The sequence below is a fragment of the Eschrichtius robustus genome, chromosome 5 (assembly GCF_028021215.1).
Source record: "Eschrichtius robustus isolate mEscRob2 chromosome 5, mEscRob2.pri, whole genome shotgun sequence".
NCBI classification, from domain to species: Eukaryota; Metazoa; Chordata; class Mammalia; order Artiodactyla; family Eschrichtiidae; genus Eschrichtius; species Eschrichtius robustus.
This window is the reverse complement of record NC_090828.1, coordinates 22490381-22507267: the sequence shown is the minus strand read 5'-3', so window position 1 is coordinate 22507267 and position 16887 is coordinate 22490381. Positions and strand designations below refer to the sequence as shown.

The following is a 16887-nucleotide window of genomic DNA, read 5'->3' as shown; positions in this document are numbered from 1 at the left end:
TACCAGTGATCCTAAAGGTAATATTTAAAAAAAAAAAAGAAAGACTTCTTTATGAACAGTAACATTCCCCTTAATTCTTACTTTTTCTTACCTGTTTGCACTTCGAAGAACATCAAATAGATTGCTTAGTGTCGTGTCATTCTGGAACACATTAGGAAAACTGGAGAGAAGCTGCCACACAGCTGTCTGCTCTTGCACTTGTGAGAAAAACGACAGCACTTTGACCATTTCCTGAAACACTGTCTTCTGGTTATTGGGATCACTTGATAGCTTAAAAAATAAAACCACCAACAGGGTGAAATGAGACTTCAACATCTGTAACCACATGGCTAACTGCCTTTGAAAACATTAAAAGTTTAGATTTTCACATAAGTAATTCTTTCAGATTTTCATTCAGTTTGAAGTCATCTTTTACTTGGAAAAACTATAACCATTTCAAATGTTCTTACACATAATTAGATTCTTTCCTATAGTTCCAGAAATTGGCATATTTAATGTCTGGTTAACAAAGCTGTTTATACAAAATATTTTAAGTTGTGTTTGGGAAATTAAAATTAATTTCTTAAAATAAAATTAGCTTCAGAGTAATATTTTTCTTTTTCTTTAGGATCTGGTTTAGGATCTGCAGACGTATCTTCTCTATATCCATTAGTAGACCTTATCTTATTTATTATTTGCATAGAAAACCCTTAAAATTTATATATTTTATATTATATGTGCGTGAATATGTATACATACAAACATATGAAAATGTCTACTATTACAATTATACATACTTAACAAAATAAAATATTTCCAAAGTTCTGCTGGAATACAAGGAACTTCAGTTATAATAATGATTTAGAGTGAATATCCTATGTAATAATCATATCTTGTACTATAAGCAAACAAATAAATGAAAACCATGACCTGTACTTTTGCTCTGAATCACAGGACCCAACTAATACCTTCATTATATTCCCACCCAAAACAATCTTCTTAATAAGCTCATTCATACTAGTAAAGTCAGGCTTTTGTTCTGTCTTAATTCAAGGCCTTTCACGCTGAAAATGTGATTTTGAACAACATATTCTTAACCACACATTCTACGTGACGGCTGAGTTTGCTGAGATAGAATTTTAAGTGCTCTACATTGGATTGGGGTTATTATAACAGTGTCTCTAATCTAGTTCATTTGGAAAACTCAGATTACTGAAGAGTAATTTAAGTATTCTGCACTTACAATAAAATTCAGAGAATCAAGGGGAAAAATGTTAGATGTGGACATGTTTCATTTATTCCTGTTTATAAAATTTTGAGAGAATTCTGAATATTTTTGTGAACTTTCATTGTATGTGGAGTTTCATTAAAAGAAAATTATCAGTGTCTTATTTTCACATCTTAATTTAAGACTAGCATATAAAAATAGTCATTAGCACTCCATATTATAAAGTTCTTGGTTTTAATATATAATATTTGGGAAAGAGGGATTATATTATTTCATAAAAAAATCAAATTTGTAAATTGGGTTTGACCTTAGAAGAAACATTTTAAAGATTATCCATTATTCTAACTTCTGAGAGTTATAAGGCTCTGATAGTTTAATTATTAAACTTACATTGTATCCTGAGTAATCTCATTTAAATAAAATATCTCAGAGAAAACAGTCGATCTTCATTCACCATAGGGCAAAGTCAAATTTCATCTACAAAGATGTCTTCACGTTAACCATAATGCAATATTTTTGGTTCAAAATTAACATAATTTCAATCCTGCACATTTAAATAGCAAATAGACATATTACTTAGAATTAGACATTGTATGTGAATCTCTGTGCGAGGAATTCATGCCAAAGGTGAGCCAACATTTCAGTCAGCATTTCCTAGTCCATGTGGGCTATGCATTTGCTCTTTGATTCATTTTGAGTCACTTTGTGTATACGAGAATGGAAACAATACACTTCCTTCTATTGTTTATGAGATCTTGATCACGTTAAAATATTTACACTCACCTGAGAGAACTGGTTTGTTAGTTCTTGGAGAGAAGACTCTAAAAGGGTCATGTTGGACAGGCAAAATATGTTAAAAACATTTTTCCCTAGAGTGGTCCAAGAGATGGCATAATCAGCAGTATATCTTGGATAGCTCTCACACAGTTCTCTTCGTATATCTTCTGAAGTCGAATTTTGCTGTAAAAGCAATGTGTGTGAGAAGAGTGGTATAATAATGTTAGTAAATATAGATATTAACGTGTCCTAGTCTTCAAGGAAACTGACCTGTCTACATAATAGCCATTTTAAGGTCCTGCATTATAGCAACTATTAAGTTAACACTAAAATACATTGGGTTTACCCATGAAAAGTCACTGGGAGAATGTGTGAATGTGGTAACTCCTGTCACCTTTATGATTTACAAGATTTGCATATGATTTTTTTAACTGAACACATTTCCTGTCTCTGACTAGACAACCTAAATGTACTAGATCTTGTCTCACAAAAATCTTCAGGCTTAAAAATCTTAAGCTTTTCCTGGACATTTAACAGCAGAGACTTAGGTGTCCTGATAATTTGTGACACTTCATGGGAAACTGGCCAGGATCTTTGGAAGACTTCCAAAAAGGAAGAGCTTCAGAGTCTAGTCTCAAGACCAACAGTGTTTGTTTAGAGAAGTGGAAAAACATGGATTGTGTTTCATTTGCAAAGCAATTATTTCATTTAAGAACTATGCATATAAAGAAAAAAGAAAACACATATATGAAAATACGTACAAGCATATAATTATCAAAGGCAATAGTTGGAAAGCATTTTTATAACGGAAGTCCCCCATATATTTCACTGTACAGACCAGTTGACAGATGCAGCACTGTTTTCAGCTATAATATTGATCACATTCACCATTAAGTTGTTTAGATATCTATAGAGCCAATTACAGTTAGTTGCAATATTTAATGCATCCTTCCTAATAATTAATTATTATAACCTGTGAGGTGAGGGCTAGCTAACTTCATCCTCCCTTTATATCACAAAATCTACACTCTACCTTCCAGTGATTCAACTTCTAAATGTAATGAAACAAGACAGGCTCCACTTATTCCAGGAGATACTCTAAGTGCCAGGTCTTCTAGTCATTCATCCACATCTCTTTCTTAACATTACATATAAACTCAACCCAAAATGATTTCTCTACTTATTCTTGCAAGGGTTGCAGAAAGCAGTACACAGAAAGAAAAAGGAATCAGAGAGATTGCTGACAGAGGCATCAATATGTGATCCTAATTTTTACATCCCTTTTCTGCTCCAACTACTCTGAAAATATGTATCTATACATAGAAAATTCATTTTTGACTTATCTCCATCGGATACATGACTCTGTGCTGCCTCACAAAATTCTGAAATTTTATTCCGTGTGAGAAAGAGAACCTGGGAGTTTCAATACAATAAAGTCGTATTTTTGAGACTAGCACTGCTATTCTAGCTATTGAAGAATTTAACTGATACAATGCAAGGCTGTTTGCTTCTAGGAACCAATATAGAAGAAATAGAATGGAATAAAATAACTTTCCCTAGTTTGCACCCTAGCATGATTTGTGGAGGCTTTTATACTGGAATTACGTGGGCACGTGGCGGGGCTTCCTCAGCTACACAGGGTGCTTTAGGTACCTCAACTATTATATAAACTAGACTTTCCAAATCTAGACTGGACTGACTCTGGAAGTCTTATATTTCAACCAGCACTGGCAGAATTGCCTTGATAGGTATGGTGCTTTTTCCTGACATACATTTTTGTGTTGTTCTTTGGCTTACTGACATAAACAAGTTTATCAAGATGCCTCAGGTATATAGAATGTTAATTCAAGGGGAACTAATAGACACATATCAAGCAGCAGTGGCTATGGTCACAGGAATATGAATAAAGACCAGAGTTATGTCCCTATGTTTCAGATGGAAGAAACGTCTACTACATAAGACATGGATATATTATTAAAAATTCTTATGTGTGTGTGTGATAGATAGTTAGAGAGAGAGAGAGAGAGAAGTAGTCTCTCCATAGCAAAATATTAAAAATGATCTCCTCTTAATTTCTGAAGAGCACGTAAAGCAGGACTCATGGGCCAGCCAAATAACTTAAATGTATGAATCTGGGGGCTTCCCTGGTGGCGCGGTGGTTGAGAGTCTGCCTGCCAATGCACGGGACACGGGTTCGAGCCCTGGTCTGGGAAGATCCCACATGCCGCGGAGCAACTGGGCCCGTGAGCCACAATTACTGAGCCTGCGCGTCTGGAGCCTGTGCTCCGCAACAAGAGAGGCCGCGATAGTGAGAGGCTCACGCACCGCGATGAGGAGTGGCCCCCGCTTACCACAACTAGAGAAAGCCCTCACACAGAAACGAAGACCCAACACAGCCATAAATTAAAAAAATAAAAAATAAAAAGGAATACCTATGGCTTAAATTATTAAAAAAAAATGTATGAATCTGGTTGGATAAAAGACAATAAGGAAAAGTGGGGATTGCAGCTGACAGAAGAGTACCTCTTCTGCCTAAAGGCATTCAAATTCAATTTCTCAAAATCCTTGTATATGTGCACACATACACATATAGCCCATAGGTTGTCAGTTTACACCTCTGATAGAAATGATGTTTATCATCTTGTAATCTGGAATCTTAAAGTGGAAGACTGGTAAACAGACAGAAATCCAGAGGTAAGCGCTTTAAACCATGCTAAGGAAAGGGATTTTATTACTTTGGGGAGATATTTTTTATAGCTCTAATTTTTCCAAAAGCATTATTAGTATAGATAAGGCAGCAAGTCTGATGGGTGTTAAAGCTTCATCTGCTTTCATACAGCATTGTTTCTTTCCTGCTTCAGGAAATTAAAAGATCACATGTAATGCCACCCTATTTTTTACTAAATGAAAATCTTAAGTTCATTTAAGGGACTTAACAGGGAAGTAAATAAATATCCAAGAACTTAAGGAATTTAGAATGCCTCAAAATTAAGCTTTTTATCAAAGAGCTTCTAAGAAAAGAATCTCCTGGAGGTATTACTCCAAATGGGAATACTCTTCCTATTTGGAAGATTCTTCTATTAATCTAAGAGGCATTTGTTTACCTGCTTTTTCTTATGAGTCCATACAAAACTGAGTGAAATTACCTTTTCCAAACTAAGGATCCAGGCAAGCACTTGACTACCATTGAAAGTATCTGTTCCATTACTTTCCAAATCAGAACTTGGACTAGGAAATACTGTGGCTGTTGTAAAAGAGAGAAGAGATTAGCATACTATACACACACACACACACACACACACACACACACACACACACACACACACAGAGGCAGGTTCACATAAGAATCCATAAATATCACTTATGCTCTCATATACTCCACAGCAAGAACATGCTCAAATATGCATCTTCCATGAAAGTTTCATACTGGCAAAATGGCAAAGTCCATCAGTTTTTCCTTCCACATAAAACTGTGATGGTTTTGGTCTGCTTTTGGGTTTTTCCCAATCATTTTTGGATGTCATTTGCTTTCATTCCAGTTTATATCATTAAACTTTATCACCAATATTATTGCCTAATAAACTGAATCATTTCTGTTCAGGCCTAGAGGATCTGAGGTGCCTCCACTAGCTCCACAGATCCATCATACCCAACATCTGTTCAAAGGATCTGCCAATGCACATCTGGTGATAATGGTTGTTTTTTTTTAATTATTCAATTGGGAGGCTAAAATCTGCTTAGGATCATAAATTCTCTCCTCCCCAAAGTGGTTTTTGAATGGATTTCAGATCAAATAAATGGGAGGAAGCAATAAGTCCAGACTACAGTATATGCTAATTAAGTAATTCCCAAAGCGGCCTCATCCAGTACTATTTATAATGTGGCAGAGTGTTCCTGGTCAGGAGCGTCAGCTGGAAGAGTACATTCAGATCTATAGCATGGATGTTCATTAAGCCAGTGTGTTCACTTTTATAAACTGTGCACAGAAATACTTTATTATCCTCACAACAAAGAATCTTAATATTCAAAGATACAGCGACCTAACATCAGTGGGGCCTAGGCTTTGTTAAAATGCTCACTGGGCTGAAGAATTTACCAACTGATTCCTCTAGACCAAAGCAATACATTTGTGAGATGACTGACCAAGCTAAGAAACATAATCTGTGGCTACTGAGCAAAGCAAAGCTTACCGGACCACAACAGTATGATCTTATTTCTACTGTGCTTTAACCTACTCAGCCAAACACCCAGAGATCATTCACAACAGCACGTTAACTCCTCAAAACCATTCACCACCATAGTCCTACTACAATAACAAAGGACCTTTTTTCATTTGGTCCATCAACTTGTATTGGAATGTTAATATCATAGAATCTTAAATATCGCATGGCATTTTTAAAGGTACTCCTTTTTTCCCCCAGATCACCAATCATATTCTGACATACAGGAATCTTTGTTTTGTTCACTAATGTATCTTCAGTACCTAAGACAGTGCCTACATGATAGCAGGCACCCAATAAATATTTGCTAATGAATATAAAACAGTCCTGCTGTTTTGAGAGTTTACTCTCAATTTGTGGCTTCTAACGAGTGTCTCTCAAGACCATCTGCAGCAGAAGCACCTGGACATAAGGTTCAGGAAGCTCAGCCTGTGGGTATTCTGCACATTAGTGTCTGAGGGCCACTGGCCTAGCTGTGAATGAAAGAAGTACACAAGCACGATGAATGACTGTGATGCTGAGTGGTAGAGTGGGAGGAAGAAGACTATAGCTAGAAAAGTCCCATCCTGGCAGTTGCTCTAGCACCAGGTCAGCTGGATGACTGGGACAGGGAGGGTGCTTAACCTTGTTGGGCCTCATATTCCTCATCTGTAAAATGTAAAGTTTGGACAAATCTCTGGATTCTATCCAACATTTTTTATTGCTGGGCATTCTAACCATCCCAGTGTCATCTAATTGCAGGCAACGAAGAGTCCCTAGTCAATTCTGGCAAAGTGTGTAATTCTCAACATTATACTAGTACCATTTAGGGTTTTGCTCCTAGAGAGTATTTCAGTAAGAACTTAATTTCCAATTATTCTCAAGACCTTTGCATAACTGCACCACCACACTCAGGCAACCATAAGGAATATTTAGATCTCTTAGGGATATTCTAGGCATTCCATCTTTGTTTGAAAAGTTAAAAGTATAACTTTTAAAGATTAGACCTTTACTGGTTGTTCCAAAAGGCCTGTTCTAAACTGGGCAGAAGAGGATAGCTTACCCAGTGATGCGTGCCTTTTTTCTGGAACTTCAGTGCTCTGGACTGATAAATTGCTGTCCTTCTCCAGGTTGGATGACTTTCTCAGAATTTCACTAGAGAAGAAAAAGCAAGAACTCTGTAACTTCACTCACATTAATTTCAGTTAGTTACAGCAATGTATTATGTGGTAGATTCCAGGGCTCTCCTAGGACTTTCAAATTTTTAATCTACTTTCTGGGATTTTAATGACAAAACTCACCTAACCATATACCAATGAATATATAAGGGTTCCTACAAGGTAAATTTTTAGTCAGAGAAAATGGCCTAGATAAGGTTTAAAATACTTATTTTTTACTTCACTATTATAGGAAGAAAAAAGGACTTTAGAGCTAAATACTGAAAATATTTATGATATACATTTTTTCTTTTAAGAAGATGGTGGATCCCAAATAGATGGTAGTCAAAGGGTGCTTCAGAGACCGAAATCAAGGTCTGCTTATTTGTCAACCACGAAAGAAAAAGAAGTTTTCTATGTTAAATTATAGATGGCATTTTGAAGACTGTCAAAGATGAATACTTGCAAGACAGATTCAAAGAAGAAGGAGAAGAACACACATTTATTAAATATCTAGTCTGTGCTAGGCACTGTGGTTGGTGTCATTACAGGTGGCACCAGGTGTTAAAGAAATAATGATGTACTCAGGGTTTTAATTGTACTGAATGTATCAAGGCTGTAATGATAGCATGTGGTGCCAGGAATCCCTGCACAACATGATCACACCAGCTTTTGGAAGAAAATATTATTGGACTACTCCACAATTCAGTAACCCTCTTTTTAAAACATCACTCCCTGTTTAGTTTATTATTATTAAAATGGAAATAATCATATTTTCTTGAAAACTTGATATACCTAAAGTAAGTGTCTAAAATAAATATATCTATTTCAAGAGTGAAATAAGTCCAGATGTCTGGAATGAATAATCTGCATTTTGTCTGATTGTTTATAAAAAGCTTACTTACGGTACGTAAGAATGGATATAAAAAGATAACAGTGGAAAAGCAAGAAGTTCTGCTTGCTACTGTGGTTTGATTTGACCTCCCCTTTTAGAAACAAGATCTGAGTCCTGGTTCCAGGATACTTTATGACTTATAACTGGAAAAAACAATCTGTTTTTTTTCCCAGCGTGTCCTTTTAATAAAAATGATAAGAAGGGGTGATATTTGTTTTCATTCCCTAGTGTTCTTCCAATATTCTCTATAAAATGTACTGGTTGCTCCAAAAGTTCTGCATTCTTAATGTATATTTGAATTATTCATGACCATGACTGTATTCCCCTAAATCTTCTTACATTACTTATGCTGACTATTTGGATGGGAAAACTGTTCAGATAAAAATAAGAACTGACCTGAACCTTTTCCCTGCTCTCAAACAGAAGTTTTAGGAAGTTTGAGAAAGTCAGGTTCACTTTTCTTTTTCTCGACATGTTTTTAGTTCAGCTTGAAATACTGTAAGAAACACTACTGAATATCAACACATTTTGAAAATAAAGGGAAAAACTGCCTTCATAAAATTTTTAAGGAATAGGGACAGCAACAAAAACGAAAGGGAGAGTGACAAACATCAAAAAGAACAAAGAAGGAGCAAGAGAAAACAGAGACTGAAAAATAAATGGGAGTGGGGGAGAAACAAAAAAGAGGTGATGGGAAATTAAGAAAGCGTGAGCTTGGAGAAGCAAAAGCTGCATCAACTCTACAGGGGACACCTTGCCCATTTTCCCACATTCAGATAAGAGCCCGAAAACTATGCCTCCAAATATTCTTTCAATGCCAAAGACAAGTTCATCCCCTTCCGAGCAAGCTGCTGGCTCAACAGGTTTGAACTTGCTCAACAGAAAATGGCTCTTCCAGACGAGGAACTCTGGAGGCCTCTTTTCTAACAGGACCCGTCCTTGACCAGGAAGTGCCCACAATTACACGGTCGCCTACGAATCCCGCGTTACAGGAGTGGGGAGGTGGTTCATCTCCTTTTAGGTGGTCCTGGTACGGCTTTTTGTCAGGGAGAGAGCATGGGGTATCACACATACTTTGCTGGTCATCTACCTGCAAATTTTCCCCAGTTTTGCTTTGCATTTACAATGTGTAGTGTGATGGCATGTGTCCTCTGCCACTGCTCAACGTAACTATTGTCTGTAAACCCTTAAAATGGAAACCACAAAATAAATGTACAACAGCAAGCATTGTGGGTAAAAAGATGAATTAAGGCTCTAAGTTGAAATACAGCTTACCTCCCCCAAGCAAAGGTAATTAGTTCTTTTGACTCCCTATTAAATTACTAAAGGAGGACAGGAAGGTAGCCAGTCTTACTGAGTTAAGTGTAATCTCTGAACTTTCTAATTAGCTTGACCATACTTACAGAGGACTCTATGCTTCTTAGAGCGATGAATGAGAACCAGTATCTTTTCCATCATTTTACATAATTTAAGTACTTTGTACATACTTACTTTATATAAATTTTAAGTGTATTATGTTTGTTTGTGTACCTATTCCCATCACTCTTCCATTTTAGGCTGTGACATCTTTGCAAGCAGGCACCATGAAGATGCTCTTTTTATCCAAAACACCTAGCACAGTACTGAACCGTAAGATCGGATGGCTGATTAAATAAAAAGAGACAGTGTTGCTGGGGTGTAGAAGAAAGAACTTTGGAGTTGTTAGATATCTTTTGAATCCCAGCTCTGCCTCTTCCTAAAAAATTTCAGCCTCATCTGGAAATCAGGAATGATACACCTATCCTGCAAGGCTGTTGTGAGTACTATGTGAGATGTCCTTAACAAGTGCCTATCTGGGCCCTGTCATCATAAGCACTCACCAATATTAACTGTCAAAGTGCCCACAAAGAAGATGGTACAAAGACACAGCCTTCACCATCAGTATGGAGCTGAAGCCCCATACTTATGTATCTATACTCCCCACATAATCTTACAATACTAGAACCTTCAAGATCTCTGGACACCAAATGGATGCACTCTTTTCATTCATAATCTGGAACCTGTGAGCACTGGCTGGTGAGGTGGGAAGAGGGAAAGTACCTTACCCAGAATTTTGTAACCCTTTCTTCATTTTTTTTTTAATTGTATATATTTAATGTGTACAACATGATGTTTTGTTTTTAATTTTATTTATTTATTTATTTTTGGCTGTGTTGGGTCTTCGTTTCTGTGCGAGGGCTTTCTCTAGTTGTGGCAAGCGGGGGCCACCCTTCATTGCGGTGCACGGGCCTCTCACTATCGTGGCCTCTCTTGTTGCGGGGCACAGGCTCCAGACGCGCAGGCTCAGTAGTTGTGGCTCACGGGCCCAGTTGCTCCGCGGCATGTGGGATCCTCCCAGACCAGGGCTCGAACCCGTGTCCCCTGCATTGGCAGGCAGATTCTCAACCACTGCGCCACCAGGGAAGCTCACCCTTTCTTCATTTTATTATTTAATTTCTTTATCAGTTTACTCATAAGAGGAATTTTCCATTTGAAGTAATGATCAATTTTCTCCTCAGACTGTAAAATGCTTGAGAAAAGTCTATTTACAGTACACTGTGTTGGCAGATGGTAGGATGTTTAGCACATGGCAAGCACTGAATAATAGATAATAAAGAATACCGCTTGGAAGAACTGACAGCTAAGGAAGCGTCTTTTTTTTTTTAAAAATAGCCTGCCCTGCCTCCACTGTTGCACACCTGCTTCTGCAAAGGTCCTTGGAAGAGTAAACACCCAGAGATGGCACCACAGACACAAACATATAATCAATCTTACACTGTATCCACCATATTCATTCATAAACTGACTAACATTTATTAAATTCCCACGATATGTAATATAATGGGCAAGTCAAATAAAAAAAACAGGGACTATAATACGTTAATGGTAATAGCTAAGTAGGGACATGCCCAGGGAATGACGACAACACATGACTGGGGTGCTACACTAGAGTTGTCATTTGTGTTTCTTACAGAGCGAGATCCTAGAATCATAACCTAATTCAGGCCTCTTGCTACCGTAAAATCTTTTTCTTCATACTTTCACTAGACTAGTGGTTTTCAACTGGGGGCAATTTTGTGCTCCCTCCCCCGCTCCCAGGGGATACTTGACAATATCTGGAGAAATATTTAGTGGTCACAACTGGACGGGAGTGGTGCTACTAGTATCTAGTGGGCAGAGGCCAGGGATGCTACTAAACATTCCACAGCGCCCAGCGCAACAAAGAATTATCTGATCCCAAGTAGCAACAATGCTGAGATTGAGAAACCCTGCACTAGGCTGTGACGGAGAAGTGGATTTATTCACTGATGACTCCTCCCTAATCCCACTCTCTAGGACCAACTCAGGAGATTTAAAAATCCTATTCGGGAACTCTGAATAGCTCTAAGAAAGTCTCAGAGAATCTCTCTCATACTAGATATCTCTGGGAGGTATATTAAGGCATTATGCAAAACTTGGATGCCCCCTGAATCCAGCATGTAAGCTCACCTGAGTCCAGAGAATTCAGCCTTCTGGGTGAGGCAAGAAAGCCTGAGTCAAACCTCCAAGTGGCCCATGGCCTCACTTTACTGCCTTTTACTGGACCCAGCCACATGCACAGTACCACGGAGACGGCTAAGGGCCCGCCTCTAAGATGCTGAAGAGGTAGAGTCGGCCTCTATGGCATTTATAGTGCTCTACTTTGAAAAGGAATTTAATAAGGGAAACATCTTGGATTCAAAATGTTAAATTTAAGATACCAGGAGGGAAACTAGGCTCGGAGTAGTTTTACTTCTTCTCAGACATGTCTACCAACAGTTACATTGGGGAAATGTCACATTTATAGATATCACTGCAACGGTAGGATTTATTCACTTATATTGAATGTCTCTGTATTTCCTGTGAGCGGGAAAGACTACCTGTGTGGGCGGCATCCATGTGTGTCATGGTAATTCTGTCTTTAAAAGGAATTGCTTACAGGAAAGACACATATGGCAAATCCTAAAAAGAAACTTCTGACATTCTTTTTTTGTCTTTAAGGATTAAACTTTTTATATTTTTTCCCTTTTCCCCCAGAATTATAATTATACGGGTATGTAGTGACACCTGGAAAGAAGGTATGAAATCTGCTCCAGGCCCAGTTCTGATTCCAGCTTCAGATGACATTCATTACCGACTTTTAAGTACAAATAAGAATGTTGTAATGGCATTGAGGCCTCCTCAGTGATTTGATATGGTTGTCCTTCCTGACTCCCCCAAGAAGAAGTCATTTTAATTTTTTTCATTATTTTCTTCAATTTCACTCTGATGTTCATTCCTTCAGGGTCATCTATGCTTCAGATACAACCCCTGCCTGCCCATGTTCAACATACACCTCTCTTCTAGGTAGCTCACTTACCAATCAACAGTCTATATCATTAAGGTGTTAAGATTTTGAAATGCCTTCATATGTTGCTCTGTCCTAAGATCTTTTATATTCTTTGGAGGGACTTTGGGGATATAATGTATATCTGAGCTAATACATTTCTAAAGGCACCATGATGGGCAGATGAGGAAATGCCTTGGGGGTAGATGTGTATCAGAAGCACGTAGAATATAGAGGAGATAACATCACAGTAGCTTTCAGATGACCCTGTACATATTATGTTCTACCTAGCCCTGACACAGGCAGATTAATATGGCAACACTACAAGGGAATTTGTCATTCTGCCATCACAGTCAGCAGCAAAGCTACCTGCCTATTCCTCTAAACTGACTATACAAGGGCTGCCATTGATTTCTTCCTTTTATTAAGTCCTGAGATTCTTTTTTTATGGCCTATCTCAAATACACCTTCCTCTAGTCTGGTAACCACCACCCTATCTGTCCTTAATGATCTTACTCACACAGGTCTCTGGAGAACTCTTTTGACATCTCCCCACCCAAACCTCTCTCCACTCCAATAATATATCCAACAGTGAGATGCATATTCCTCAGGCAGAAACAATGTCTCAGGGTGTCTGTGTAACTATTCACCATTTGTTGTCTGACGTTCTGGGCACAGTGAGAACTAAACAAATATTCATCACACTTACCATGTCATAGATTAATTTACCTGTTTAGTAGTCTCTATCTCTCTCTCCCACTAGATTTTAAGTTTATATAGGGATATGCCTTAGTCATCTATGTATCCATAGTGACCTGCATTGTCTCCAGCATGTGGTACACATTCAGTACATTCTAACTCAATGAATTAACAATTTTGCCTGTGTGGCAGTTAAGACTTCCTTCCACTTTGTTTTTGATAAATGAAATTTTAACCTTTATTTTTATATGAATACTCACTAAAATGATTACTAGATGGTTAATAATTACTCTGAAATTAATACAGTGTGAGACCTATACATCTCACCTCATCTTTACAGTCAAATGAGGACACATAACTGTTTTACTTCCACTTCCCTTATATTCCCAATAATACCTTCAGGTCAGTTTCTAAATACATCCATATTTTTCAGTATTAAACAAAAGTCTTGGCACTTTAAAAATTTCCCTGAATAGAATCTGATTAGCTATGTTTCAAGTTCTGTGGGAGCCATTCAATAGGAGCAGAGGTATGAATTTGGAAAACACAGGTCATGGATGAGTGTCGACATGACAGAGATAGGGAGTAAATCCATAGAGGCAATACCCCACAGGAGCTGCAGGAATGCTGAATTGCTTCTCCAAATAATGACCCTGTGAGCTCTGCAAGATGATCTTTGCCACTTGCCAGCTGCGTGAGCAATGGCACAGCCAGGGGTCCCCACTGCTCTGATGTATTCTTAGAGGCAGGGCGGGGAGGAAGGACCGCAAGGTTAAGTCCCATGATGCCAGATCATCATCATTGTGCATTAAGGGCCAAAAAATCATAGATGTAATCATTTCTTCTTTCAGACAGCTAGTTACAGTTGATGCTGAGTATAGTGTTGAAATTTTTTTTAAAGCACCTCATCTTGAAGCTAATGCTTAAGAGAAATATGAACTTAATAACAGAACGTTGGTGCCAATGCAAAAACGCATCAAAAAGTACACTTAGCGACTGGCCAGCAAGTAGTGCCTGAGTGTGATCATGTCTTTCAAAATAAACATGGTGGGCCTCTTTTGATGAAGCCAAAGATGGCATTTTTTTTCCCTGACTGTTTTGTTTCTTAATGAGGCTATGCTGGTGAATCTTTCTTCACCAAAGGGAAGTAATTTAGTGCAATGGCTTACTTAGTATGGAACGGCTTACCTAGTAACCATGCCCCAGTTCCATTGCATGGCTATATAAAGCATAAAAGTTAATAGCATGGTGGGAAATATCATTAATGAAATTTTATTATTGTACATAATTTTCCAAATTAAGTTCCAATTACTTGGTAGTTTAGAGAAAATACTGAATATACAGCATTATACAGCTTGAGCTCAATAAAATACCTGGAGATTAGAATAAAATTGAAAAAAAAGAGACATGATCAGCTATCTGGAGAATAACCAACAGAGGGTAAAATAAACCTGGACTTTAATCCTAGTTCCAAAACCAACTCAATGGCTCATCTCAGGGACTCCATGAATTTGGTTCTCTATTATATTACATAGAAAAATACTTCTTTGAGGGGAGGTATATTTATGGACTTCTTAGATTTTGTTAACTATTTCCCTCATTGTTACTTAGTTCTTCATGGAAAAAAAAAAAAAAGATACAAAGATGAGAGCCCCAGCTGGAGCTGTAATCCAATTTGTAAATAATGGACATTAATTTTCCCCGTATCTTCTCTATCACTTGGTTCTCGAAATGTTCATCTCAAGTACAACTTTTCCATGAAGATTTACCTGATTATGTCCGCTGAAAGCTCTCTTTCTACTTTAAGTATGGAGGTGTCTTGCTTCAGCATCCTTCTGGCACTCTTCATTGCACTATCTCCTACTATCGTTGATTTAATATTTACCTTACCCTGCTAGAACATAGGCATAAATCTTGTGGGGACACAGAGACTATCTATGAAGTGGTTGAATGAATAAAATATTCATTCACTTTATCTCTACACTGATTATACAAGGGGGCATAGGCTCTAGTCAGCTTTGGGTCTCCTTGCAGAGATACACAACTCAACTAGCTGCTAGCTGAGGTAATGCTTGTATATGCCTAGAATATATTAGTCTCATAGAAAATATGTCATGTCACTTCCCTGCTTAAAAATTTCCAGTGGCTTCTCATTATACTAAAAACAAAAGACAAATCCTTTCCCTTTCCTTACCTGTTTGATTCTTCAGCCTCTTTCTCTCATGGTTTTTATTTTTTCACCATATCCCCTACCGCTTTCATTATCCCTCACTATGTTCTAGTCGTATTAGCCGACTTTCTGTTCCTCTTAATGATCAGGTTTGCCCCCACTTCAGGATCACTGACTATTTCTCTGCCTGGAACTTTATCTTCTAGATGTTCACATGCTGGTGCTGGTTTCTCCCTGTCCTTGTTGGTCTCTACCCAAATGTCACCTTCTAGCAGAGGCCCTTCTTTTGCTACCCTATTAAATTCCCACCTTTCAGTTTCTACCTCTTAACCTGCTCTATTTTCTTGCTAGTACATTTATTATTATCAGTAATTATGCTATTTATTTACTTTATTGCTTTTTTGCTTACTTTTCCATTAGAATGCAAGTAACAAAATGGTAGAGAATGTGTTTGGTTCACAAAACCAATGTGAATTAGCAACCCAATAATTAGGTGTCTCAAGTCATTTCCCAGGACAATTCTTGACATGTTGATATTTTATGCTAAGCAGCTTGTAGTTAGTTACTCTCTTAGAGTATCTCCCATATTATCTGATGATCAAAATCATGATGATAATATTAAAGGAGAAATGGTGCTACATGCCAAGGAATTTAAATTAAAATTTTGGAACCAAATATCTCTGATTATAGATAAATATAATCTTTTCTTGAGAGACACTTAAAAAAATCTCTACCACGATAATCTCATGGTCAATTCAGATTACAATGTTTTTCTCAGTTCTACAGACAGTTGGGCTCTTGGGTGTCTCTTTAGGTTTAAAATCTCAGGATGGAAAACTGAGGTTGTAAATGGTCTAGATTCCCTATCTTTATTCTTCAGTTTCTTCTCACACCATACACATTAACCTCATTTAAAGACTGCTGTTTAATTAAGAATACTTTCAACTTTATTACTTTGATTTCTAGACCCTTAATTTCCTTATTTGCATTTCCTGGTTTCTGTTATATCTAGAAGTTCCACACAGAGCTAGATAAATATGTTATTCTTCCAGGAGATAATACCCCTGACATCGCCCTATATCTTACACTTGTGATCGAGTCTTAGGGCGACGTCACTGACAATTTGATGTAGGACAGAGAACCTCTGAGGGAAGTTAAGAAGGACTGCCTTGCCTACCCAGGTTTTTTGGTTTTTTTTTTATTTTTATTGGAGTGTAGTTGATTTACAATGTTGTGTTAGTTTCAGGTGTACAGCAAAGTGAATCAGTTACACATACACGTATATCCACCCTTTTTTTTTTTTTCTTTTAAGATTCTTTTCCCCTATAGGCCACCACAGAGTATTGTGTAGGGTTCCCTGTGCTATACAGTAGGTCTTCATTAGTTATCTATTTTATGTGTATAGTAGTGTGTATATGTC

General features: G+C 37.5%; 1 protein-coding gene across 1 annotated transcript in view; it reads right to left on the bottom strand.

The window, feature by feature from the left end:
• Window positions 1-16887, bottom strand: part of ABCA12 (ATP binding cassette subfamily A member 12) — a 181308-nt gene that overhangs the window by 105533 nt on the left and 58888 nt on the right. Inside the window, exons 4-7 of the mRNA XM_068543786.1 lie at window positions 7247-7338; window positions 5113-5228; window positions 1991-2167; window positions 92-270 (exon numbers count right to left, since the gene is read on the bottom strand). Of these exons, the coding sequence (XP_068399887.1) occupies window positions 92-270; window positions 1991-2167; window positions 5113-5228; window positions 7247-7338 (564 nt within the window). The remainder of the gene's footprint in view (window positions 1-91; window positions 271-1990; window positions 2168-5112; window positions 5229-7246; window positions 7339-16887) is intronic.